Below are 27,222 nucleotides of genomic sequence, written 5' to 3' on the forward strand. Positions count from 1 at the left end.
GATTTCTCTCTCTCTCTCTTTCTCTTTTTCTGTTTTTTCTTTGTTTTTTTCTTCTGGATAATGTCACTTTGTAACCCTCTTTGTATGAGTCTTTGTAAGGATAACATTTTTCTAAACTTTATTTAACAAGATTTTAACCCACTAAATTGACTTGCCAGACTTTAAAAACTGATTTAAAGTCTGCTCAACATTCCACCTCAAACTTTACGACCAAATAACCTGCTTTTCATTATTTCTATCTGAACAGCATGATTTTCGTCCAAATAATAATCATAATCTTGATAATCATAGTCAGAATGATCATAAATATAATAATCCTTCTTATCACCATCATGATCTTCGTCTTCTTCATCAGCAATTGCTTCAGGAGGTGTGGGAAATTCTCTTGTCCTCCAATAACAAACACCATCAACTTCTGCGTATATCTCTAATTTCTGTCCTTTCTCGCAGTGACCTTCAGCTCCACTGATGAAGTAGTAATTTCCCCAACGATCTAGTTCAACGGTGGTGTTACCATCTCTGTATTCTTTGATCGGTTTCGATGTTTCGCAAACTAGATAATCGCTCCTGCTCACTTCAAACACTGAATCCATCTTGTTATCGTATTTGAAAGCTGCAAAAAATAAGAGTTTTTGTTTGAGAATGATAAAACATAACATTTTAAAACAAGGATGTTAATGATATATGGGAAATTAGAGATGGGAAATTACTAAGAGTATCGCCCACTATAAACTCATCTATTTTCTTTCTCCATTCATTGAAAGAATTATTGGATGGAGGAATTCTCCACGAAGTTTCATTGCCTCAAACCACAAGTTCTTTATTGTCACAAAAGGGATAGGCTTCAGAGAAGACAGATAATAAGAAAGCGAGAGCTAATATTGTGAATGAAATGTTCAGAACTGCCATAGTAGAAGCAGCAAAATAATGATGAGGAGGAAGAAAAAGAATGAGAGAGGTTAGGGTTTTGAATATTATATATAGTTAACAAATAAATATAAAAATTCTATTTAAATTAAAAAGATAAATAAGAAAACCCAATTGCATTTAAATTATAAGACTTGCAAAATTTATTTACTTCCTAATTTCTGTCCTATATAGTGGGAGAATTTAAATAGGCAAACTACTTGGACCAAGGCTTTCGTATCTAACATTATCATCAAAAACTTCAATTTCAGATTAATAAAAATAGTCATATATGTTTCTTGTTGTGGCTTAAAAAATGACACTAGTCACTAGCTAGCCTTTATTATTATATATAATAATACTTCCTCAATTTAATGGATAAGAAAAGAAAGAACTTTCTAATTTTATTATTTTGTTCATCATCATCATGAACAAAATAATAAGAACTGTTATAACAAAATGCATCGTCAATTTGCTACTGTTTCATGCAATGACAAGGTTTTTTGCTCTGACTGTGAGGCCAAGCAATGCATTTTCCAGGCTATATACCAATCTGGTGAAAAAGTAGAAGGAATATAAGCCAAAGAGCTATTCATCTTCGGCTCACCAAATGAAGATAAAGGTTTTTCTATTGACGGTGTAGTTATTGCCTTTTGGGTGCAATCTCTTTATATTTCATTGACGGTAGATATTACATTCCTCTTGATGGTATTAGTGTAGGGGACAAAATGCTTGATATTGATGAAAATATATTCCACCGAGCTCGAGTCGATAATGGAGTAATCATCAATTCTGGTTCGTTGTACACTTGGCTACCCACAAGCGCATATCGTCTGCTTTGTGAAGAAATCGAGCATCTCTCTCAAGGGATGTTGACAGGGTTTGTTTTAGAGAAGCAGGCATGGCAATTGTGTTACTATATGGGAGAATAAGCAAAAATCTTTTGGGTTTTCCGGTGATGTTGGTTTTGGATATTTGGAGTATGTTTGAGCAAATAAATGCTTATGCATTTTGCTTGGCTGTTGATCCAAGTCAAAGTAATAAGCAAAATCAATAGTGTTCTCAATCGAAACAAATCGAAACCTTCGTTGTCAATGTTGTGGGAATCATTATGGCTCTTGCTAAAAGAAGTTTACTTTTGATCAATTCGACAAGGTGGTAAATTATCCTGACGAATTATGGTTTCAACCTTATAATTAATACGTCTTGCTTCTAACTGCACTATTGTATCATGAGGTTCTTGTTCATGGCCAATCGTGCCACAGAGAGAGCATTTAGGTGTGGAGTTTTTCATAAACAATATCAATATAAATTCCATCATTTGGCATGTCGACCATTAAAGAGGATGGGAGTGAACTTAGTACATCTATTTCAACCAAATCTTTTGCATATGTTACATCCAAAGAACTTCTAACTGCACCATTGTATCATGAATTAAAATGATTGAATTTCGGCTACCATTGGTATACCCGGAAGGGGCCTATTGAAAGAGTATCCTTTTAACTTTCTAACTGCATATCATAAAAGCCGATAGCCAGCACAACACTTTTCCGAGGACACTTTGAGGTCTAGAGGTTCTGAAGATAAAAGACATTAAACAAGCTTTGTTGATGGTACTGCAAAGGGTCATTTTCCGGGGTCTCCTTATCAGCGTCCACATGAGCCCAACTTTGTTTCTGTCCTATACTCTCAATAGGACCCGATAGTCCACTTCTCCCACTATCTAAACTTCATACAGAACCTTGGATGAATATTTTTTTTTGTGATAAGTGACGTCCAAGTTAGTTTGTACGCACTTCAACTAATTTCTCGAAACCTTAAAGTAAACGACCGAGTAAATTCTCATATTTATCACCCTTATTTGTGTCTACGAAGACTCAAACTCAAGAACACTTATTGAATCTCTTTACTCTTTTACTATTAAGCTATGTTAATTTTTGGGAGATTGATGGTTAAGACTAGTCTCCTCTTTGTAAATAGACGAAGAGCCCAAATTTTGGATCTAGCAAAGTAATCTGTCCACTTGGATTATTTTTCAACTGCTTACCGAAGTGTTCATTGGGTTCAAATAAAGATTTGTCCACTTAGAGACTTAAGAGAGGTAATAAGGCCATCTTGTTTAGGAGGAAGCAGATCATAAGCTTTACCTCCTAGATCATTAATTCGATCCAGTCCAGATAAAGAAGATTGGACCCGGTTATGGAGTGACCCGTCCCCCACACCCTGGTTCAGACTTCAGAGTTCAGAGTCTCATCGAAGCCACCTCCTTTCCTCCTATTTTGACCGCCGTTGACCCTCCATCGACGACCAATCCTGGTTCACCATTCTCAAATCCAGCCACAATAGAGTGGACCATCTCATTCATAGAACCTTCCGTTCGCAAAGGTGGGCTACTGGACCTATCTCTGCAATTCTCATTAGGGTGAGATTCAGCCAAGTGTGTTCACCAATCACCTATTTCATGGCCATTATGCTCCGGTTCCAGCACCGCCTTAGACAGATTGATTTCGATTCTACCACCGTCATTTGAGTTCATCAAGCCAAGTGACCCAATTTCCTCATTATCAGACGCAACACCGCCATCCACCAAGAGTTTTTTGTTGCTCGAGATNCAGTCAAGAGTCTCAAGCGCTCATCCTTCCATACACAGCCATTGAAGATTCCTTCTTCGGGGAAACGCATTCTTCAGACGGATGCTAGTGACACTCATTGGGGTGCAGTACTTTTGGAACCAGATGACGACAAGGTACGACATCTGTGCGGATACCAGAGTGGACAATTCATACAATATTATCAGTCAGTTATTTAGAGACTAATTTATTTTTTTGTTAAATATTAGAGATATAAAAATTCTGCAAAATTTAGGATAATATTTCGCTTTTAGAAATACAAAAACAATGAAGCGAAAGCAGAGTAAAAAGGATTGAGTTGGGAGCAGAGGATGATGGTCCTAGAGGGAGAGGAAGAGCCAAGTGGAAGAGGAGCTAATGCCACGTGAGAGGGATAGAGTATGGCTGTTCCTAATCACAGAGTAAATTGCGCTGCTCCTAATCATGACAGATAGAGCGAAGAGCCAGTAGCAATCATACAGATCAGTTAATCTTCGTCAAGAAGACTACATTCGATCTTCTGGATATATAATTGCTTTCCAATAAGATCATAAGCAATATTATGATTCTGCTGAGCCATCAATCCTATAAGCGAGAAATAGTTATAACCATAATGGCTACTTGGACCAAATGCCAAGCAAAACGCTCTAGCGGTTAATTGAGAAAACATACTCGTAGTGTCTAAAATCAAATCAGCACCATTACCCAAATGAAGGGTCATAAGTGGATAACCTTGAAGATCTCTAGCTATGTTCCCAGTCCCGTAGTAGCACAACCCCCAATCGTCTGTATCATAGTGCCTCCTCATCCTCAATCCATCAGTTACTTCCACGATTTCAGCACGAAGAACATAAAATGCCTCTGAGACTAACCAAGTGTATGGAGACCCAGTGTCAATGGCTACTTCATCTTTGCGATAAGAAGTTGATCTCTTGAACAGATTTGGATCAATATCAAGCCTTTTGTCTCCTAAACTAATGCCTACAAGATCAACATAGTAAATGCCATTGTAGTTAGTAAGAGGAGTTGCTGCACCTTCAAGCAATGTTCTGTCACCTAAATTTATTTGGTTATATTCGTAGTTTTTATCATAAACGTTGCCAATACAATAGGAAAATTTGTTGCCCATATTCTTGACAATAGATTATCCAGGTCTTCCACTGGCAAGTCCAAAAACTCCCACTAACTTTCTAGTAATATTAGAAATTTTCGTACTGCACCCGAACACCACATCATTTACAATTGTAATACCTTCATCTGATGTTTCAAACGTGAATTTCTCTATTGCAAGGACACCATAAGTTGGATCTCCACTGACGTATCGGATCATGAACATGCACTGATTGGCCGAGGAGCAGGTATCGCAATGAACATTATCATGATCAAAACATGTGTATCCAGAAAAGGTGTGTGAGTCAGGGGGGTAAAAAGCAGTTGAGCTTTCGCAGTCGACCCATACAAGGTCATTGCCAATGTCCATGAGAGCGAGCTGAGAAAAAGGTGGGTCGCCGATAGAGAAATTTACAAAGAAGGCAGCACGTTTGTAAGCTTTATCGGTTACAAGATCACCATGAGCATTATATGCAGGATCACCTCCTCCTGCTTTTTCGAACAAATAGGATAAACGATCAATTGAAGCATTTAGAAAGCGATTAGCATGGTCTTCAATGGTGTCATCAGGTTTGTAAATACAGTGTCACGGTGGTGTAGTTTGAGCTTTAGTGGTTTGGGTTTGATAAGAGTGGCATTGGCAGCTAAAGTAAAACGATGCTCAAGAGGGTTAAAGAAAAGAGTAAATAAATATTTGTAATAGCACGTAAATAGGCATGGCAATGGGGCGGGGCGGGGATCTCATTCACCGTACCCATCCCTATCCTTAAAATCATTCTCCACCCTCGCCCCATCCCTGTTACAGGGATGACAAGAATTCCCCTTCCCTGCCCCAAAAGGATGTTGGAGGCCCGTCCCCGCCCCGTTAATTTTATATAAACATAAATTAATTTGAGTATTACCAAACACAATAGTTAATTCTCGTCCACATGACAAACACTTAAATTAATCGTTTAAACATAATTAATTATACATAAATATGGGTCAGGATTTGTTCTTGTTCAATTGTTTAGGGTGAAGGAAATTAGGAAAATATGGCTTTACATAGGTAGGATAATTGTGTAATTAGGTGAAATATAGGGGTATTAGTGAAAAGTAAATATATATTTACATTTTTTTAATTTTATATATTATATATGGGGCGGGCCAAGGGAAAGGCATCACCCACCCCCGCCCCATCCCCGAGGACGGGGATTAAAACAACCCCCACCCCTGCCCCTATCCCCAAAAAAACCGGGGCTTCCCCGCCCCATATGGGGCGGGGCGGGACGGGTCCCCGAAATCCCGGGGAACATTGCCATGCTTACACGTAAAGTTTCCATAACAGCGAAGAAGAAAGGGTAGATATTATATGGGGCGGGGCGGGACGGGTCCCCGAAATCCCGGGGAACATTGCGATGCCTACACGTAAAGTTTCCATAACAGTGAAGAAGAAAGGGTAGATATTGTTAGCTTGAGAAAGATAAATTGAATCACTTTGCACTTAGGAAAGGGCCAACCAGAAACAGCGCCGTTTTATCCTTTTGCTAATACTTCCCCTTAAGCAAAACTGGTTCACTTTTCAGCTACCTCAATATTCCACTCAAAACTTCTTCTCAAATCAGCTCAAAACAACTTCTTAAATCAGGCATTATAATCTTTTGCTAATACTACCCCTTAAGCAAAAAACTGGTTTACTTTTCAACTATCTCAATATTCCTCCTCAAATCAACTTCTCAAACCTGCATTAATCTTGCAGCTTAAACCATCTTCTTAAGTCAACTCATTAAACTTCAAAATTTCACATTTAAAATTGCAACAATATCAGCTCCAACAAATTTGCAGCTCTGCAACAATCAACTCATCAAACCAACCTACAATCAACTCCTTAAACCAACCTGCATTAATCTGCAGTGCAAATCAACTGCAATTCAACCATTAAACCTGCAGTTCTACACTAATACTTGCAGCAAATCTGCAGTTCTGCAACAATCAACTCCTCAAACCAAGCTGCATTAATCTGCAGTGCAAATTAACTGCAACTCAGCCATTAAACCTGCAGTTCTACACTAATACTTGCAGCAAATCTACAGCTCTGCACAATCAATTCCTCAAATCAACCTGCATCAGTTAAAACTAATCAAGCAGAAATTTCGAACATGCTATGAAGAAAATTGCAGCTATTGGGATGAATTCATATCAGCAGAACAAGAGGCCTCAAAGGTGGGCTACAGGACCTATCTCTGCAATTCTCATTAGGGTGAGATTCAGCCAAGTGTGTTCACCTATTTCATGGCCATTATGCTCAGGTTCCAGCCCTGCCTTAGACAGATTGATTTCGATTCTACCACCGTCATTTGAGTTCATCAAGCCAAGTGACCCAATTTCCTCATTATCAGACGCAACACCGCCATCCACCAAGAGTTTTTTGTTGCTCGAGATAATCCCTAATTTCAGATTCCGCCGTGAGATTTGGTTCTTCAACCCCGTTTTACCATTATCCCCTTTTTTTGGTTTCATAATCTGAGCGCCTGAAGACGCCAGAATCTAGCTATCCCCCAAGATAAAACCGCTGTTTCTGAAACTGAAAATTCAACTCCGGATAACACATACAACCGATTTATTGGAATTACACCAACTCAATTCCGGATAACACATACAAGCAACCAACATGGCACACCAAATTCAACTAAAAACTGAAAATAAAAAACAACAATTAAAGTTAAATTGCGCACAAAGTATTTTATCAATCCATTAATATAACAATCATAAAACTAAAAGGATGACTGATCTGAATTCTCTGAAGAATTGATCTCTTTAATTATTTTTTCTGAGTCACCAAAATCCTCAAATCCTAAAACCAACACATCGGGTCCTACGTTTATCTCCACTTTCTGCCCTTTCTCACAATGGCCCTCAGCCCCACTGATAAAGAACTTTGTCCCAGTGCTGAGTGAAATCTTAGTGTTACCATCTCTGTATTCTTTGATTGGTTTCGATGTTTCACAGGCCTCGTAGTCTTCTTCTGTCACTTCAAGAACCGAGTCGGTTTTGCCATCGTATTTAAAGACTGCAACAATATACACTCAAATAATGAAAAAAAAAAAAAAAATTCAATAGACTGAAGAAAAATTGATATTCAAACAAATGTATTGATTGAAATAAGAGTTTGAGAAGAAAAATTACCAAGGGAATCGAAGTACACGAAGTGGAAGGTGTTTTTTATAGCCCATTTCTGGAGAGAATCAAAGGACGGAGGAATTTTCCATGAATTTTCAGTGCCTCCCACCAGAAGTTCTTTGATTTCTCCGGATTCCGAGAAGGAGAAGAAGGATAAAAGCAAGATGGGAAGAAGTAATATTTTCAAAGAAGCCATGATTGCTCAATTGGAAGCAGACTCTGAAAATCTGCCATATTGTAACAGTTATATAGAGTTAATGTGATGTTATCTGACTCTGACCAAACTCTTTGTAGGACCAACCTCTTCCTTGCAGATAGTTTATTTATACAAATAAAAGTTTAATAGATTTTTTTATTATTTAAATATTAATTAAAAAATAAACTTAATTTTTTAAATTTTACTTTTCACCTTAATTTTAATTAATAAATTATAAATTTATTTATATATTTTACTCATTAATTCTTATTTTTATTAAGTCTTTTTTAAATAAAAAATATATTCATTAAATTTACAAAATCTATTAGATTTAAATAAAAAATTTATTCTTTATATTTAGAAATTAATAAAAATATTCTTTATTTATATAAAAAAATATTTTTTAAAATAAATAATACCGTTAGAGATGGTTTTAATATGTGTAATTAATAATTTTTATATCCTTAATTTTTATTTCCTTAATGATATGTATCTCTTTTTATTATCAAGATCCTCTGTATCTAAAGATTAAGAAATTTATTAACGTGAAACTTAGCTTTTTGGACTTTCTTCATGGAAGGAATCAAAATCTTTCTTTTGGACTCTTTGACTCCTTCCTTCGGGAAGAAAAGAAAATCCTGTTCTACTTCTTTAAAGGATTCTTCCAATCGAGGGTTGAGCCACAAAATTGATTTTGGGGGACCAAAATGTAATCTTTAATGAATAAAGAGACTACATAAGGAACTACATTTATAGGGTCCAAAGTGTTACATTCAAAATTTGGGGTGGCAAAGTGAAAACTGAATTTATAGGGACTAAATAAATTTATCTATACAGTTTAAGAAATTTTGTGAGGTCTAGGTAGCCATGGCTGCCCAAGGCATGCATTTGGCTCCGCTACAATTTTCAAAGCGGAATTTAACTCAATCAAGAATGAGATTTATGTTTGATTGATATCGGTAAAATTGAATTATCGATGTCCACCTTCTCTGTCATTGATTTGTAAATGAAGGAATGAGAAAATCAACTTCTACTCTTTCATGAATCCTTTCTCTAATTTTTGTTTTGCTAATTCAAATAAGAATATAAGAAAAGACTGAGCCACAGAAGAGAAAAAAGGTCATGAAATGGGGAAATAAAATCTTAGCCATAATTAAACATCTAAATATGATATTAGAAATCTGAATTGTTTTAAAAAAAAAAAAATCATAAAACTCATACACGTATAGGACCAATTAATTAATATATTCAAGTTATAAAATTAGGGGTATTTTGAACTTTTATAAAATTATTCAATAAGTTTTTAATTCATAAGGATCTCAGTGTATTTTAGGATTTTAATGGACCTAAAATTATCAAACCTTAGGGACCAAAACATATTTAACTCCATATGTATACACACCGTATATGCAAAACCCTTATGATCATTATCAATTTCGATGCTTCTACTGGACAACAAATCATGGCAGTTCTGAAGATATCGTTTGCAATCTTAGTTCTCACTTCCTTATTGTTCTTCAATACACCGCGCAATAAAATTAAGCCTGATTTTAGTAACAAGGTAATTCTACTGGAATTACCATTAACTTAGGTCGTTAACATTGAGATCTTACTGTTGGGCTGCCGGAGCACGATATTTATGGCAACAGAATGGTGAAACTGCGGCAACTTATGTTACTGTTTCAATGTAGCAGCCGTTAAGTAACGTCTTGTTTGCATTGTTGGCCTTTGGTTCACATTATTTTAGTTTCAATTGATCCTCTCAAATAAAACTTTAACCTTCTTCATTTCTTCTCACAAGCAAAGTACTAACAGTCCTCAGTAAGAATTACTAAGCTGTTGATCATATTTCTGCAACAGAAATTGAATCAATTTTGGAGGTTAGTGAAAACACAGCATCAAATTCTGGCCCTACACCATCAAATTGATTCGTGAAATCTTCTCAACATTGATTAATTATAAATTGTCCAATTAAGAAGAGATTCTTCGTAATAATATGTAAGTCAATAATATAGTGCCTCATATAAAATCATACTGCTTATAGTAATCCTCCAATATTGTAAACAATTAACAAACAATAAGAATATCTTTAGCTATGCTTGCCAGTAATTAAATTATATGATATTTATTTTCCAATAATGAATATTTAATATGATATTTATTTCTATTCTTGCACTCTTTTGCTCTTCCATAATGAGCAAATTTGATGTAATTAAATTTTTGGATCTTTAAGACAAAATATCACTATTGCTGCAATGATCATACTGGCAAAAGATGAAGAGATAATGGTTCAATTCATGTCTTTCGATGCAATTCTAATCGAGGATAAAATTATAACTAAAAAGAAAATTATGAAGAAAGGTCATTGTTATTAGTTAAAGCTCCCCTCCTCAAAAAGCTAATTTAATCTCCTATCAGTTAATCTTCATCAAGAAGACTACATTCGATCTTCTGGATATATAATTTCTTTCCAATAAGATCATAAGCAATATTATGATTCTGCTGAGCCAGTACTCCTATAACCGAGAAATAGTCATAACCCTTCTGGCCACTTGGACCAAATGCCAAGCAAAACACTCTAGCGCTAAATTGATAAAACATACTCGTAGTATCTAAAACCAAATCAGCGCCATTACCCAAATGAAATGTCATAAGTGGAAAATCTGGAAGATCCCTAGCTATGTTCCCAGTCCCGGAGTAGCACAACCCCCAAACGTGTGGATCATATTGCCTCGTCAACCCCAACCCATCAGTGACTTTCGCAATTTCAGCACGAAGAACATAAAATGCCTCTGAGACTAACCAAGTGTATGGAGCCCCAGTGTCAATAGCTACTCCATCTTTGCCATAAGAAGTAGATCTCTTGAACAGATTCGGATCAATATCAAGCCTTTTGTCTCCTAAACTAATGCCTTCAAGATCAACATAGTAAAGGCCACGGTAGTTAGTAAGAGGAGTTGCCGCACCGTCAAGAAATGTTCCCTCACCTAAACTTATTTGGTTATATTTATAGTCTTTATCATAAACGTTGCCAATACAATAGGAAAATTTGTTGCCCATTTTCTTGACAATAAAGTATCCAGGTCTGTGAGTGGCAAGTCCAAAAACTCCCATTAAGTTTCTAGTATTAGAAATTTTCCTACTGCACCCAAACACCACATCATTTACAATTGTAATACCTTCATCTGATGATTCAAAAGTGAACCGCTCTGTTGCAAGGACACCTTCAGATGAACTTCCAGTGGCGTATAAGATCGTGAACATGCACTCATTGGCCGAGGAGCAAGTATCGCAAGGAACATTAACATGATCTAAACATGTGTATTTAGCGAAGGTGCGTGAGTGATGAGTCAGAGGGATCAAAAGCAGTTAAGCTTTTGCAATCGACCCATATAAGGTCACTGGCGGTGTCCATGAGAGCAAGCTGAGAAAAGGATGGGTCGCCAATAGAGAAATTTACGAAAAAAGAAGCATAATTGTAAGCTCTATCGGTTACAAAATCACCACGAGCATCATATTCAGGATCACCTCCTCCTGCTTTTTCGAACAAATAGGATAAACGATCAATTGAAGCATTTAGAAAGCGATTAGCACGGTCTTCAATGTGTCATCAGGTTTGTAAAATACAGTGTCAGGGTGGTGTAGTTTGAACTTTAGTGGTTTGGGTTTGATAAGAGTGGCATTGGCGGCTAAAGTAAAACGGATGCTCAAGAAGGTTAAAGAAAAGAGTAAATAAATATTTGTAATAGAACGTAAAGTTTCCATAACAACAAAGAAGAAAGAGTATACGAATTCTTGGTAGATATTGCTTAGAAGGAGAAGAGGAAAAGTTAATTATCAATGATAATGAAGATATGAAGGCAGACAATGCAAGAATTTATAGAAAATATGTATTGTGAAGTGAAAGAAAGTGAAGGGGAAGGGGGAAGGTAAAGTATTGGTTAAGATGAAGATTTTAAGATGAAATAATAAAGTTTTGGTTAGCATTAATATAGATATGGTATTGAGAAGAAGTTATATAATTTGTACGAGGAGAAAAATGACGTGTTCATGCCGCAACATATCGTAGTGTTATAATTTTACTAGAGGATGGTAATACCTATATGATATTCTAGATTTTTTCAAGAAACTAGGATGCCAATCCATTAATAATAAATTAGTTTTGAAAATTTGAAATCTTAGTCTCAGTTGAAATATGATTAAATAGAAACTTAGAAGCAGAAAATATATAGAGATACAACGTGATCGAATCCCACATACATATTTATATAAATTTTATAACAAAAAATAAAATGATGTCAATTTAACAAATATGGAAGGAAAAAATTATAATTTTAAAGCATACTGATAGAATTTGAGATGGGTTTAACTTCTCACCCAATAAGGTTTTGTTGAATGTGAGGATTACCTCCTCTTATAAACCAATGGGCTTGAACGTACCTAGTCGGTGTGAGACTCCAACACTCCCCCTCATGGTCAAGCCCATATATTGGGTCATGCCTGTTATTGGAGGTAATTGTCGACTCTAACTCCTCACTCGATGGTCAACCAGTTAGCTCAACTGAACTGAACCTGGACTCTAATACCATGATAAAATTTAAGGTGGGTTTGACTCCTCATCCAATAAGACCTTATTAAATGAGATGATTACCCATTCTTATAAATCAATAGACTTGAGCATGCCAAGTCAGTGTGGGACTCCAACATATGCAATTAGAATAATTTCTTTACTCTTTTCTTCAACTTTCTATACTATAAATCCAAATGTGATTAGCTCATATTAATAATTTCCGGAATTTTTTTTTTTTTTTAAAAACATGTCATATATATCCGTAAGTTAATTTAGCATAACTTTTAAGTTCATCCTCATCAAACTTTCAAAATAACTTTCAAATCAGAATCAAATCTTCAAACCATTTAAAGTCTTATACAACTCTTTTGTCTTGGTTAGACTTTTGTTTTTTATCCTCCCAGAGGTTTGTCCTGTGGTAGGTCGGTCGCCTTTATAAACCTCTTTGCACATTCTTTTCCTTTTTCTATTTAAAGCTTAATTACCCAAAAGAAAAATCTTATTATAAAAAGTTTCTTTTGATATTAATGATTCAAATCAAAATCAAATCTTCAAACCATTCAAAGTCCCGTCCTCATTAGTTAAAATTCTTTTAATAGGTAGATTGTGTCAAATTCCTTGATCATATATATTGTTTATAAACATATAATTTTGTATCAAATATGCTAAATACTATATAAAAAAATTTAAAAATAAATAAAATATAAATATAAAATCATATACACATATAAAAATGGTCCCCAATCCAAGTCATTGTTCAATAATAGGACCAAACTAATATTTTGATATTTATTTATAAATATAATCGTTCAGAATAGCTATTAGTCTAACTATATAACGAATGAATATCAAACAAAGCTATTACAAGGAAATTTTAATTTTATTAAATAAATGTTTTAAGGAAAAAGCAAAAGCTTACCCACTTGAGCTGGCCTATGTCACAATATCGTCAACTCTTAGTAAAACTTAATCAGTATTAAGGTATTATCCATTAGCAAACGGTCAAATCGGTAGTTGTGTATAGTTGTTTTTGTTTTGTTTAAGTTTTTTGGGATCCTATCCCAAGGTATGTCCTCTGTAGATTGTATTGTCTTTGTGTTCCTTTGCTTGCTCCTCTTCTTTTGTCTCCTATCTTCGTGTGCTTAGATAAACAAACAAGATGAGATAGATTTTCAGTCAATTAAACTTATATTTTTGTTTCTATCTTAGGTCTGTCGCTGTCTGAGATAGGATGACTGGTTTTTTTATGGTATCTTTATACTTCTTCTCTCTTTTAACGATACTGCATACTTACCAAAAAAAAAAATATATAATGGTTTGTTATGTATTTTAAAGTAACATTTTCTACATGTGAATCAAACCAAATTCTTAAAATAAATAAAAAAATAAACTTCCAATTCCTATCTTAATAAGCCTAAAACTTCATCAAATCAATATTTTACCATTTCAGGTTGAAATTTTTTTGAGACACGAAATAATAAAAATAGAAAAAAAAGTCAAATTTTCAAAGTCTAACACCAAAAATACACCATGTGAAACCATATAAAGATTAGCAATGGTCAAGTTAATGGATATTTTAGGTATAACATTTCCTCTTAGAATAAAGATACGAAAAGCAACCCCCAAACCGAAATTCTTAAAGTAATAAGAATAAAGAATAGTATTAAAAACAGTAGTAACCAAATAAATACATGAGAACAAACAAAATTGTCAACAGAGAACATCATTCTCTAGTATCTTTGCTTCAAGGTTTCATTAACTTCCATCTTTTTTATTTTCGACCGAGAGTTCGGACTAGCTTATACAACTCTTATTTTAATCAGCCTAAAACTTCATTTTTGAAACATTTTTTGAGAGGGCCGATTATAAAAAAAAAAAAAAAAAAAAAAAAAAAAAAAAAAAAATTTCAAACACCAAAAACAACACATATTTTCTTGAATTTAAAACTGAAATAAAATTAACATTTTCAACCCATGTGAATCAAACCAGAAATTCTTAAAATAAATAGGAATAAACTTCCAACTCTTATTTCATTAGGTCAATATTTTTAGCAACCCAATATTAAAAATAGAAAAAGAGAAATCAAATTTTAAATACCACATACCACACATGTGAATCAATATTAAGGGTTAGCAAATGGTCAAATATATGGTTTGCTCAAATCAGTGCTTTACTCCCACAGTATTTTAAAGGAACATTTCGGCATTTCCTATCCATGTGAATCATTCTTAGGGTAAAGATACAAAAAGCAACCCCCAAACTAGAAATTCTCATAATAAATAAGAATAAAGAGATAATACTAAAAGGAGAACATCGTTCTCTAATTTTCTTTACTCATAAACTTCTATTTACTTATCTTAATCAGCCTTAAAACTTAATTAAATCGATGTTTATCATTTCATATCATGATTTTTTTTAGCAACCCAATATTAAGAATAGAAGAAAAAATCAAAATTTGAGACACCAAAAATACTATGCATAGTTTCTTGAATTTATAACTGATTATAAAAATAACAAAAAAGTAAAACTACACGCAAGTTTTTATCCATTAACCAACCCTTTGATAGCCGAGTGATTCGATATGGATTTTTAGGTGTATTACTCAAAAGGTTCTTAGTTCAAGTCACTTCTTGATTATTAATAGTGATGGCTAGTAGAGCTCTCACTAGATCGGTAGTTTCAGGGTCTCAAGAGATTAGTTGAGGTACGCGTAAAACTGGCCCGAACATCCTCGACCATTAAGAAAAAAAAAAAAGTTTTTATCCATTCATTATTATAAAATCGTAACAGTAATATGATTATGCACAAACGAAGGTAACAGATATATGCTTATATACATGCTTAATTTGATCTATAGAGGACAAAAGTGTAACTGTAGGATATTACTGGACCTAAAAAAAACCCTAGGGAGCAAAAGGTACTTAACCCAGTATAAATATAGGCAAAACCCTAGCTTCTCTCATCCTCTTCCCCCGTTGTCATTATCAACTTCGCTGAGTCGGTTTATGCAAAGAACAGAGAAAACATTGTGATAACAAAAGATGGAAGTTCTCAAATCCGGTTTGCAATCTTAGCTCTCACTTCCTTATTGCTTATCTTGCCTGAAGCCACATCCTTTTGTGACAAGAAAGAGCTTCTGGTTGGAGGCAATGAAACTTCATGGACCATACCACCATCCAATAATACTTTCAAAGAATGGGCAAAGAAAATTGATGAGTTCATAGTAGGCGATACTCTTAGTAATTTCTCTTTACTAATTCTTTAGTTTTAATTAAAGCCTTATCCTACTGATATAAAAATTAACTATACTACTGATGTTTGCAGCGTTCAAATACGATAACAAAACTGATTCAGTATTGGAAGTGAGCAGGGAGGACTATGAAGCCTGCCATTAAACAATACAGAGATGGTAACCCCACTGTTGAATTAGACCGTTGAGGGAATTTCTACTTCATTAGTGGAGCTGAAGGGCACTGTGACAAAGGAGAGAAAGTAAACTTAAATGTCCAAGGGGATACTATTTGTTATTGGAGGGCGAGAGAAAAAATGAATGAGTATTTATATGAACGCTGGCACTATGGTGGTGATGATGATGAGCTGTGATTATTGATTGTTCATTGGAGAAATTTTTAGTAACACAGTAATATTACTGGGATACCAGTAACGTTTAATTTTTGCACGGTATTTATGGCAACAGAATGGTGAATATATTATATTTTCCATTTGAAATTGTTATCAATAATGTTGTGTTTACAATTGAATCATACGATCAGGCAAAAATTACACAAAATTAATATAAAATGACTATTTTATCATTTGTTTTTTATTTGGTTGTATGACTCGGTTGTAAGCATAACATTACTTAAATATTATTATAAATTGTTTATTATGTTGCAATTTATATACAAGTAATATTATACCCACAATTTTTTTATATAAATTTACTCTTACAAACTTATGTGGAAAAAATGATTAGATGGTTTTAAATTTAAAATAAATTTTCACTTAATTATCTTTTACCACATAAATTTACGAGAGAAAGTTTTTATAAAAAGGTTATGGGTATAATATTATTATTTATGCATTCATCGATTAAAAATTTATTGCATGTTCTTGGATCTTAAAGGTAAAGATTATTTGTCTATTAATCTAATAAAATAAAAACATCCACAATTGGTGATAATATATAATTATAATCATAATAATATATGATATAATCAATCATAAAAGGAAATGCAAACTTAATGACATTTATAATGAAACTATACCACACACAAATATGTAAATAAGTTCAAGATAATTATAAAAATACCATTAATAAATTATTTTGATGATTTTCTATATAACTATAGTTTTATTCATTAATCAAAAAAATCGGGTTTGAATATTCGTGCTTTTGAACTTAAGGATCTGCAATTAGTAAATTATTTATTGATTAAAGTTTTAATGGTGTCCACTGCATTGAGTGCATTCCATAGGAATACATAACCAGAATAAATGCAGATTGACCACTTTGAATAAATGCAGATTGACCACCTTAAAAATTTACGGCGAAGAGTTTGGCATCATTTTCTCCTACGGTCACCTCACCACCACTGCTATGGTCTAACTTCTTTCACCACGACTCTGCATTTCATAACCTCAACAAGACCATCGAAGATCTTGCTGAACACATGGTAAACAACTTCAATTGCTTGTCTTATGTATTTATGTTCAAAATCTTTTTCAAATTAATTAATTTTTGCTCGCCGTCATTACAGTAGGTCATTAACATTGAGATGCCACTGCCAGATCACGCCGGTATATACATACGGCAATTGAAGGGTGAAACTGCATCATAACAGCAACTTCTGTTTCTAACTAAACAACTATGGCTTCTAATTTTGGAGAAGGATGATGAAGAAATATGAAAATGAGTTCGAAGGTTTCAAAAAGAATTGTCTGTCATCAATATTAGGTTTTTTAAGTTCTACACTCAGAACTGTATCAACCAACCGAAATCTATTGTCCAGTAATCGCTTAATCCGGTAATCTAATTGCTTAATCCAGTAATCGCTTTTATATCCGAAAACACAATAAAGGTGCAGAATTTGGTGCCATTCTAAAATTTTCTAAATCTATATCAGAGATTAACCAAATCTACACAGGACTCACATACATGAAAACAAGGCTCCAGTATGAAGATAAAAAAGGAAAAAAAGGTTAAAATTAATATTAACTTATTACAGCCGCAAGGGACTGACTTGCCTCCAACAAAAGTAACAAGGTCATAGCAATAAACAGTTCACAACATTGTAGCACACATAACAGGGTTGAGACAGTATCATTTCAGCAGCGTTTTCACGATGGACTTGACATTCAGCTTCTTCAAATCGGTGTATGACTGTCCACAGCCGACAAACATCACTGGTGCTCCAGAAACATACACCATCGATAATGCAGCTCCTACCTACATCCATTTCAGTTAAAAGCAATGTGAGTGCTAAAATGCCAAAAGCTTGTTGGCCACTAACATATCAATTCCCTTGTCAAACATAGATGATGCGACAAAAACCAAAGCACTGAGTTAATGGAAAGCCTGCCCTACCCATGTAGAGCACGCTAAAGATAAAGATGAAAACAAGATAAGAGATTAAATTGAAACATAGAAATTCTTTGTACGTGCACAGATTTGCCTACCTTATCATCAATTGTATCAAATTTAGTGAGCAATATCCCATCTATCAGTCTGGGATTAGGAGAAGTCGACAGGTCAGCCAATTTCTGCAAGAACAAGGGATTGCTTATACAAAAGATACTTTATGATTAACATAACAAAAATGACATGGTAAACAACGATGAATAAAAATCCTGAATAATAAACCAAACCTGATTGAACTTTGACAGTTGATCAACAGCATCATTTCCCACAAGAGCCTCTCCAACAAACAGGACAAGGTCAGGACTGTTGAGATTGATAAGCTTTGAGAGAGCCCTCATTAGTGGTTCATTATCCTAAAAAGCATTAGTATAGATGTTAACAATACAGCAGTAGATAATCATGCACGGTAAACCATGGTATAAATCTACATTGAATATAAAGATCCTATTATTCACAAACAGCCTGATCGGTATTCATGATCTCATTGGCTTAATGCTGAAACATACTTCAATGGCATTTTTTTTTTTTTTTTTCTCCTTTCTTAATCAAGAAAAATCAAGTGAATATTGCCAGAAACTTGTTGATAGGACTTAAAAGTGCTTGCCAGACAATATCTAAATACATATGCAACACAAAACAGCAGAATTTAGAGAATACCTGCATCCGACCAGCTGTATCAACAAGAACAACATCAGAGCCATTGCGAGTGGCCTCTTGGATAGCTTCCTTCGCAACAATGGCAGGATCTTTTTCATAGCCCTTCTCAAATATAGGGATCTGACAAGTGTCATCATAAGTAACCATATAAGTGCCCGTGTAAGTGCCACATACCAACTAAGAGGTCAAATAACCCAGAGAAAATTAAAGAGTGACCAACTTATACCTGGAGTCTGCGTGCATGAGTGCGCAATTGTTCAACAGCTCCTGACCGAAAAGTGTCACAGGCAGCCATCATAACGTTGACCTGATGCTGGAGAAGCCAGTAAGCAACCTGCAAGTCAAGTTTGCCATTAGCCTACATGATCAGAAGTTATGAAACAAAATAATTTAGAGAATCTAACAAGGTGATCAGCTTAAACCTTGGCCAGGTTGGTAGATTTTCCAACTCCATTAACACCGACAAAAACAACTACATAAGGCTTTCGTTGTTCCTTGGCAGCATGAACATCTCTCAATATGTCAATGGAGCGCCTTGGAGTTAAAATACGAACAAGGGCCTCTTCCATTGCAGCCTGCAATCAGAATTTGACATATTAATATATTATTGCCCTTACAAGAAAATGAAAAAGAAAGAAAAAAATTGAAAATAAAACATTAAAAGAACAAGAATATGAAAATTACGAACCTGAACCGTTGAAGAGATCCTTGTAAAAGATGCCAGCTTTTTACCTTCAAGACTTGCTGCTACTGATTCACACAGTTTCTCAGCAATCTCCTCAGCCTGTCAGTGTCACAATACTCAACTCGTTAGCAGCTTCCTAAGATTGAGTATCAAAAAATCAAAAATTAAAATACATATAAAAAAAAAAAAATATTCAGGAATAGAGTAACATACCACATTCTTGGTCATGAGCCTATCCTTGAGAGCTTTGAGAGCTGGTTCCAAGTCTGCCTTCTCCAAGTTTGCCTTTCCAGCAATACTGAACACAAAAACATTGCCGAAAATAGGAAAAGTAGATGAAATTAAATTAAAATTTAACTGGACTTTAAAAATTTTAAATATTCTAGTCAACTGTAGCTCCTCATAAAACCAAGAGGCAAGCAGATTCCAAATTTGGCTAATAAAAGTGATGAACCCCAACTCATAAATAACAATAGAAAGCTGATGAACTAAAAGGAAGTCATCAAACAAATTTACCTCTGGAACATAGATGAAAACCAGCCCTTCTTCTTAGCATCAGGCTTGTCGCCGCTCTTTTCCACTTCCTCGTCTTCTTCAGATTCACTGTCACTGCTGACAATCTCTTCTTTGTCCATCATACTTTCGCCGTGATCAGCTACCTCAACCTCAATATTGCCATTTCCATCAACAGGATCAGTAAAGTCCAATTTGGACTCTGGAGGCGATTCATCCCAAACTCTATTCTTTTTTGTTATTTTTTTCTTAGGGTCCGGTTTTGAACCCTTGCTAACAACAGCAGTATCAGTTTTCTTACCACCTTTACTCTTTAATTTCTGTAACTTACTTACATCAAAAGCCCCTATGTTAGAGCTCGTATTTTCTTTACCCTTAACATCACCTGCTACCCTAAACTCTTCAGTGTCAACGTGGTTACCATTGGAGAGTCCATTCCCCAACTTACGTCCTTTGACATGATCAGCATCTCCATCACCATTTGCCAAGCCATTTTCACTCTTCTTGTTTCCTCCTTCAAATCCAACCTTCTGGACCTTCCCTCCTTGCTTCTTAACATTGTTAACAGGCTTACCCACTTGCTTTGATCTCTTTAACTCCTCAGCCCGGGCTTCCGCCTCCATCCTAATCTGCCTAAACGTTTCATCAAAATCATTATACACCGTTCTCTTCGGATCATAAATCTCTGAAAAAGACTGCTTCATCATGGCAAGCAAATCATCCACATAAAGCAGATGAAGTATCCGCTGATACACAGCAACAAAAACCAGGCCAAGCTCATTATGGAAGGTCCATTTGAGGGTGTATGCAGCACCAGGAGCATCATAATTGAACGATGCCAATCCAGATCGCTCCTCCAATAGACATGACCTAATCAGGGTATCAATCGGAGAACCTTTAAGAGCGTTCCCAAGCTCTTTACAAGTCCATAAGATTAACCCTCCTCTAGTGAAGATCAGCAATTGCTCTAACATTCTGGAATTTCAACAAACACCCTGCAATCAAAAACATAGAAATTCAAACTTTCTGTACCAAAAGCATAAAAATCAAAACTTTCTAAACTAAAAACTCAAAACAGACAGAATTATTCCACAAACTAACAATCAAATTTAGTACTAGAACTCCTTTTCCTTATCTTGGTTTGACTAAAAATCCAAATTTAAACCAAACCCGGGATTAGATCTAAATTACATCAAATCAAATTCAGATAAAAAACAAAATAAATCAATATAACACAACAATCAACCATGATTAATTATTCAAAATACAAAAAATTGATAACAAAACTACAAAAAATCAAAATCAAAATCCCGAAACAGTCTATCATCACAAAACCTAATTCAAATTCCAAGATTTCTGTTCGACTAAACATAAAAAAACTTCAATCAAAACACAAAAGATCTGACATCTAAAACCCAAAAACAAGAATCCGGTAATCTAATTGCTTAATCCAGTAATCGCTTTTATATCCGAAAACACAATAAAGGTGCAGAATTTGGTGCCATTCTAAAATTTTCTAAATCTATATCAGAGATTAACCAAATCTACACAGGACTCACATACATGAAAACAAGGCTCCAGTATGAAGATAAAAAAGGAAAAAAAGGTTAAAATTAATATTAACTTATTACAGCCGCAAGGGACTGACTTGCCTCCAACAAAAGTAACAAGGTCATAGCAATAAACAGTTCACAACATTGTAGCACACATAACAGGGTTGAGACAGTATCATTTCAGCAGCGTTTTCACGATGGACTTGACATTCAGCTTCTTCAAATCGGTGTATGACTGTCCACAGCCGACAAACATCACTGGTGCTCCAGAAACATACACCATCGATAATGCAGCTCCTACCTACATCCATTTCAGTTAAAAGCAATGTGAGTGCTAAAATGCCAAAAGCTTGTTGGCCACTAACATATCAATTCCCTTGTCAAACATAGATGATGCGACAAAAACCAAAGCACTGAGTTAATGGAAAGCCTGCCCTACCCATGTAGAGCACGCTAAAGATAAAGATGAAAACAAGATAAGAGATTAAATTGAAACATAGAAATTCTTTGTACGTGCACAGATTTGCCTACCTTATCATCAATTGTATCAAATTTAGTGAGCAATATCCCATCTATCAGTCTGGGATTAGGAGAAGTCGACAGGTCAGCCAATTTCTGCAAGAACAAGGGATTGCTTATACAAAAGATACTTTATGATTAACATAACAAAAATGACATGGTAAACAACGATGAATAAAAATCCTGAATAATAAACCAAACCTGATTGAACTTTGACAGTTGATCAACAGCATCATTTCCCACAAGAGCCTCTCCAACAAACAGGACAAGGTCAGGACTGTTGAGATTGATAAGCTTTGAGAGAGCCCTCATTAGTGGTTCATTATCCTAAAAAGCATTAGTATAGATGTTAACAATACAGCAGTAGATAATCATGCACGGTAAACCATGGTATAAATCTACATTGAATATAAAGATCCTATTATTCACAAACAGCCTGATCGGTATTCATGATCTCATTGGCTTAATGCTGAAACATACTTCAATGGCATTTTTTTTTTTTTTTTTCTCCTTTCTTAATCAAGAAAAATCAAGTGAATATTGCCAGAAACTTGTTGATAGGACTTAAAAGTGCTTGCCAGACAATATCTAAATACATATGCAACACAAAACAGCAGAATTTAGAGAATACCTGCATCCGACCAGCTGTATCAACAAGAACAACATCAGAGCCATTGCGAGTGGCCTCTTGGATAGCTTCCTTCGCAACAATGGCAGGATCTTTTTCATAGCCCTTCTCAAATATAGGGATCTGACAAGTGTCATCATAAGTAACCGTATAAGTGCCCGTGTAAGTGCCACATACCAACTAAGAGGTCAAATAACCCTGAGAAAATTAAAGAGTGACCAACTTATACCTGGAGTCTGCGTGCATGAGTGCGCAATTGTTCAACAGCTCCTGACCGAAAAGTGTCACAGGCAGCCATCATAACGTTGACCTGATGCTGGAGAAGCCAGTAAGCAACCTGCAAGTCAAGTTTGCCATTAGCCTACATGATCAGAAGTTATGAAACAAAATAATTTAGAGAATCTAACAAGGTGATCAGCTTAAACCTTGGCCAGGTTGGTAGATTTTCCAACTCCATTAACACCGACAAAAACAACTACATAAGGCTTTCGTTGTTCCTTGGCAGCATGAACATCTCTCAATATGTCAATGGAGCGCCTTGGAGTTAAAATACGAACAAGGGCCTCTTCCATTGCAGCCTGCAATCAGAATTTGACATATTAATATATTATTGCCCTTACAAGAAAATGAAAAAGAAAGAAAAAAATTGAAAATAAAACATTAAAAGAACAAGAATATGAAAATTACGAACCTGAACCGTTGAAGAGATCCTTGTAAAAGATGCCAGCTTTTTACCTTCAAGACTTGCTGCTACTGATTCACACAGTTTCTCAGCAATCTCCTCAGCCTGTCAGTGTCACAATACTCAACTCGTTAGCAGCTTCCTAAGATTGAGTATCAAAAAATCAAAAATTAAAATACATATAAAAAAAAAAAAATATTCAGGAATAGAGTAACATACCACATTCTTGGTCATGAGCCTATCCTTGAGAGCTTTGAGAGCTGGTTCCAAGTCTGCCTTCTCCAAGTTTGCCTTTCCAGCAATACTGAACACAAAAACATTGCCGAAAATAGGAAAAGTAGATGAAATTAAATTAAAATTTAACTGGACTTTAAAAATTTTAAATATTCTAGTCAACTGTAGCTCCTCATAAAACCAAGAGGCAAGCAGATTCCAAATTTGGCTAATAAAAGTGATGAACCCCAACTCATAAATAACAATAGAAAGCTGATGAACTAAAAGGAAGTCATCAAACAAATTTACCTCTGGAACATAGATGAAAACCAGCCCTTCTTCTTAGCATCAGGCTTGTCGCCGCTCTTTTCCACTTCCTCGTCTTCTTCAGATTCACTGTCACTGCTGACAATCTCTTCTTTGTCCATCATACTTTCGCCGTGATCAGCTACCTCAACCTCAATATTGCCATTTCCATCAACAGGATCAGTAAAGTCCAATTTGGACTCTGGAGGCGATTCATCCCAAACTCTATTCTTTTTTGTTATTTTTTTCTTAGGGTCCGGTTTTGAACCCTTGCTAACAACAGCAGTATCAGTTTTCTTACCACCTTTACTCTTTAATTTCTGTAACTTACTTACATCAAAAGCCCCTATGTTAGAGCTCGTATTTTCTTTACCCTTAACATCACCTGCTACCCTAAACTCTTCAGTGTCAACGTGGTTACCATTGGAGAGTCCATTCCCCAACTTACGTCCTTTGACATGATCAGCATCTCCATCACCATTTGCCAAGCCATTTTCACTCTTCTTGTTTCCTCCTTCAAATCCAACCTTCTGGACCTTCCCTCCTTGCTTCTTAACATTGTTAACAGGCTTACCCACTTGCTTTGATCTCTTTAACTCCTCAGCCCGGGCTTCCGCCTCCATCCTAATCTGCCTAAACGTTTCATCAAAATCATTATACACCGTTCTCTTCGGATCATAAATCTCTGAAAAAGACTGCTTCATCATGGCAAGCAAATCATCCACATAAAGCAGATGAAGTATCCGCTGATACACAGCAACAAAAACCAGGCCAAGCTCATTATGGAAGGTCCATTTGAGGGTGTATGCAGCACCGGGAGCATCATAATTGTACGATGCCAATCCAGATCGCTCCTCCAATAGACATGACCTAATCAGGGTATCAATCGGAGAACCTTTAAGAGCGTTCCCAAGCTCTTTACAAGTCCATAAGATTAACCCTCCTCTAGTGAAGATCAGCAATTGCTCTAACATTATGGAATTTCAACAAACACCCTGCAATCAAAAACATAGAAATTCAAACTTTCTGTACCAAAATCATAAAAATCAAAACTTTCTAAACTAAAAACTCAAAACAGACAGAATTATTCCACAAACTAACAATCAAATTTAGTAGTAGAACTCCTTTTCCTTATCTTGGTTTGACTAAAAATCCAAATTTAAACCAAACCCGGGATTAGATCTAAATTACAGCAAATCAAATTCAGATAAAAAACAAAATAAATCAATATAACACAACAATCAACCATGATTAATTATTCAAAATACAAAAAACTGATAACAAAACTACAAAAAATCAAAATCAAAATCCCGAAACAGTCTATAATCACAAAACCTAATTCAAATTCCAAGATTTCTGTTCGACTAAACATAAAAAAACTTCAATCAAAACACAAAAGATCTGACATCTAAAACCCAAAAACAAAAACTTCAAGATCTAATCAATAGCTATAAGAACCAAACCCAGATGATGAAAAAAATATTAAATTTATAATAAATAAATAAATTACCTGTTTTTTGGTTTTTGATTTTTTTTTTTTTTTTTTTCCAAAAAGAGAAAAAGAAAATGGGAGAAAGCTGAGAGAAAGAGAAGGAATCAAAGGGAAGGTCGGTGAATGTTTGGGTTTAAATAGGGGAATTTGATTTTTTTAATGACAATTTTGTGCTAATTTCGTGTCAAAGAGGCTTCAGTTCTCTTTTCGTAGAAGCCTGATTTTGGTGATATTATATCCCTTATATAAAGGGCAAAAAAGTCAAACTGACGTTATTTTATGGTTATTTTATCAGCCTGTTAATTAACGATGAAATTCTTTGAACAGAGATAGCAGCCGCCTTCTATCTCTCCCACCTCTTCATCGAACTTGTGAGTCAATTCTTCTTGTTTATTTTGAGTGATTCTGTTGATGCGTGATTTTTGCACCAATGAAACATACGTATGAAATATTATGATGACCTAGAAGATACACGTGAATATAATAAATAAAGAGATAGTAAATGCAATGGGGACAGTTTTTAAAATGGTTCGGATGTTAAGGTAGCAAATCCTATGTCCACTGATACTTATATTGATGATAAAGGTCAGGTCGCTTTTAGTTGACTGACTTTACAATAATATTACAAGGTATTGAATGCTAAGAATTCTAGGAAAGAGAGGATAATTAATCAAGTGTAACATGTGCCAATCCCCTTCAATGAGAGATGAGCTTCCAATTTATAGTCAGATGCCATGAGACAATGATCACTAAATCTGTAAGTTGGTGGGATTATCCGTACAAATCCTTCTTTATGTCACATTGCCCACCTTCCAGAGTGATTTGCGCGATTTAGAGCAGGGATTGAACACGTAGGAGCACCACAACTCTTGACTAGTCTGACGTGCACCCACTATCCTGACTAGAACAGGCGGTGGTTGTCCTAATGATCTGACTTTTGTGGGCTGAGTGGACCTGACGTCAGCCCTTGTATTTTTTAGGCATAACAGAAGTCCCATAGTTTTTAAGGTTTGAGGATTGAACCTTAGAAACTATAGGTAATGCCACAGCGGGATGATTTTTGGAAATTCTGATCTGTTCGAAAGTAGGTTGGAGTGACATTTTCATGAGCGCAACCTCACATGTTCATCGTTTGCAGAGGGCGAGCGACCTGATCTCGTCTGACGTCACACGTTGTTCTGGTGATGGGGATGCATTTAATGAAGCAATCCTTGCACTGACAGGTGTGTCCTGTGCGTGATAAATGCCAGCCAATCGCATTAAATGCGTTGTATGCTGAAACAATGCACTTTATCAGAACATTAAATGCATTTTACGTTGGAACGACGCCCCTTATCAGAGCATTAAATGAGGATTTGAAACGCAATTAATGCTCTGAGAGAGGTATGGTTGTCGTTTGAGCTTTTCAACTAGAAGGATGAAAGTTTGACTTTATCCAGTCGTTTCGTTCACCCTTCTTTGCTGATGAGTGACACGTGGTCGAGATCAACGGCAAGAAACTTTTGCCGCCCAAACGTCGTTTCGATTTCGGGAAATCCAAACGCCGATTCACACGCTATAAAAACCTCAAATCGTTCTCAGGCAATGTCACAAGAGCCTTTTTCACAGAGAACAAAAGACTTTCATAAACCAGGAACCTTTGTCTTCCAAACCTGCATTTTTCCGACATTTGAGGCAGAAACAGTCGTCATACTCCGAGAGGTAAGGACTTCTCTACCATTGTTTCATTATTTTTGTGAGTTAATGGCGTCTGTCTTTCAATAACCCATCGGAGACGAAATGC

The 27,222-nt window shown here is 35.3% G+C and overlaps 5 protein-coding genes across 6 annotated transcripts; all 5 read right to left on the reverse strand.

Annotated features, from left to right (window-relative positions):
* Positions 1–4,002: 4,002 nt before the first annotated feature.
* LOC116132801 (aspartyl protease AED1-like) lies at positions 4,003–7,124 on the reverse strand. Its single transcript, XM_031418468.1, has 3 exons — positions 6,890–7,124; positions 4,767–5,114; positions 4,003–4,571 (listed from the first exon to the last, which is right to left on the reverse strand). The coding sequence occupies exons 1-3, from the start codon at positions 7,122–7,124 to the stop codon at positions 4,003–4,005; spliced, it is 1,152 nt and encodes a 383-aa protein (XP_031274328.1).
* LOC116132861 (stellacyanin-like) lies at positions 6,748–8,055 on the reverse strand. Its single transcript, XM_031418537.1, has 2 exons — positions 7,791–8,055; positions 6,748–7,674 (listed from the first exon to the last, which is right to left on the reverse strand). Exons 1-2 carry the CDS (start codon positions 7,978–7,980, stop codon positions 7,379–7,381), a joined length of 486 nt encoding a protein of 161 aa, XP_031274397.1. The 5' UTR covers positions 7,981–8,055; the 3' UTR covers positions 6,748–7,378.
* Positions 8,056–10,398: 2,343 nt separating this feature from the next.
* On the reverse strand, positions 10,399–11,244 carry LOC116132802 (aspartyl protease UND-like). The gene has a single exon (XM_031418470.1). The coding sequence runs from the start codon at positions 11,242–11,244 to the stop codon at positions 10,399–10,401; it is 846 nt and encodes a 281-aa protein (XP_031274330.1).
* Positions 11,245–17,679: 6,435 nt separating this feature from the next.
* LOC116132757 (signal recognition particle receptor subunit alpha-like) lies at positions 17,680–21,020 on the reverse strand. Its single transcript, XM_031418423.1, has 9 exons — positions 20,050–21,020; positions 19,747–19,831; positions 19,537–19,632; positions 19,271–19,423; positions 19,075–19,182; positions 18,849–18,968; positions 18,419–18,544; positions 18,230–18,313; positions 17,680–17,999 (listed from the first exon to the last, which is right to left on the reverse strand). The coding sequence occupies exons 1-9, from the start codon at positions 21,018–21,020 to the stop codon at positions 17,874–17,876; spliced, it is 1,869 nt and encodes a 622-aa protein (XP_031274283.1). The 3' UTR covers positions 17,680–17,873.
* Positions 21,021–21,580: 560 nt separating this feature from the next.
* LOC116132756 (signal recognition particle receptor subunit alpha homolog) lies at positions 21,581–25,612 on the reverse strand. 2 transcript variants are annotated; one of them, XM_031418422.1, is made up of 10 exons: positions 25,458–25,612; positions 23,951–24,942; positions 23,648–23,732; positions 23,438–23,533; positions 23,172–23,324; positions 22,976–23,083; positions 22,750–22,869; positions 22,320–22,445; positions 22,131–22,214; positions 21,775–21,900 (listed from the first exon to the last, which is right to left on the reverse strand). In XM_031418422.1, exons 2-10 carry the CDS (start codon positions 24,919–24,921, stop codon positions 21,775–21,777), a joined length of 1,869 nt encoding a protein of 622 aa, XP_031274282.1. In that variant the 5' UTR covers positions 24,922–24,942; positions 25,458–25,612. The 2 variants fall into 2 exon arrangements, with proteins under 2 accessions (XP_031274281.1, XP_031274282.1); XM_031418421.1 differs by lacking the exon at positions 25,458–25,612 and having other exon boundaries at positions 21,581–21,900; positions 23,951–24,921.
* Positions 25,613–27,222: the final 1,610 nt, after the last annotated feature.

This window comes from Pistacia vera, unplaced genomic scaffold (genome assembly GCF_008641045.1).
Source record: "Pistacia vera cultivar Batoury unplaced genomic scaffold, PisVer_v2 Contig260, whole genome shotgun sequence".
Lineage (NCBI taxonomy): Eukaryota > Viridiplantae > Streptophyta > Magnoliopsida > Sapindales > Anacardiaceae > Pistacia > Pistacia vera.

What these genes read in the sequence shown, in the direction of transcription:
- LOC116132861 (XM_031418537.1), bottom strand. Translation starts at nt 7,980, where the DNA reads ATGGCTTCTTTGAAAATATTACTTCTTCCCATCTTGCTTTTATCCTTC. An exon ending in CGTGTACTTCGATTCCCTTG is followed by an intron (nt 7,675 to 7,790) that starts GTAATTTTTCTT and finishes ATATTGTTGCAG; the next exon opens with TCTTTAAATACGATGGCAAA.
- LOC116132801 (XM_031418468.1), bottom strand. Translation starts at nt 7,124, where the DNA reads ATGAAACCAAAAAAAGGGGATAATGGTAAAACGGGGTTGAAGAACCAA. An exon ending in GCATAATGGCCATGAAATAG is followed by an intron (nt 5,115 to 6,889) that starts GTGAACACACTT and finishes TCGAAAAAGCAG; the next exon opens with GAGGAGGTGATCCTGCATAT. An exon ending in GTTTGAAACATCAGATGAAG is followed by an intron (nt 4,572 to 4,766) that starts GTATTACAATTG and finishes AAATAAATTTAG; the next exon opens with GTGACAGAACATTGCTTGAA.
- LOC116132756 (XM_031418421.1), bottom strand. Translation starts at nt 24,921, where the DNA reads ATGTTAGAGCAATTGCTGATCTTCACTAGAGGAGGGTTAATCTTATGG. An exon ending in GGCTCATGACCAAGAATGTG is followed by an intron (nt 23,534 to 23,647) that starts GTATGTTACTCT and finishes TGACACTGACAG; the next exon opens with GCTGAGGAGATTGCTGAGAA. An exon ending in ATACAGCTGGTCGGATGCAG is followed by an intron (nt 22,446 to 22,749) that starts GTATTCTCTAAA and finishes AATGCTTTTTAG; the next exon opens with GATAATGAACCACTAATGAG.
- LOC116132802 (XM_031418470.1), bottom strand. Translation starts at nt 11,244, where the DNA reads ATGTTCACGATCTTATACGCCACTGGAAGTTCATCTGAAGGTGTCCTT.
- LOC116132757 (XM_031418423.1), bottom strand. Translation starts at nt 21,020, where the DNA reads ATGTTAGAGCAATTGCTGATCTTCACTAGAGGAGGGTTAATCTTATGG. An exon ending in AATCTACCAACCTGGCCAAG is followed by an intron (nt 19,183 to 19,270) that starts GTTTAAGCTGAT and finishes CTTGACTTGCAG; the next exon opens with GTTGCTTACTGGCTTCTCCA. An exon ending in CTCATGCACGCAGACTCCAG is followed by an intron (nt 18,969 to 19,074) that starts GTATAAGTTGGT and finishes GACACTTGTCAG; the next exon opens with ATCCCTATATTTGAGAAGGG.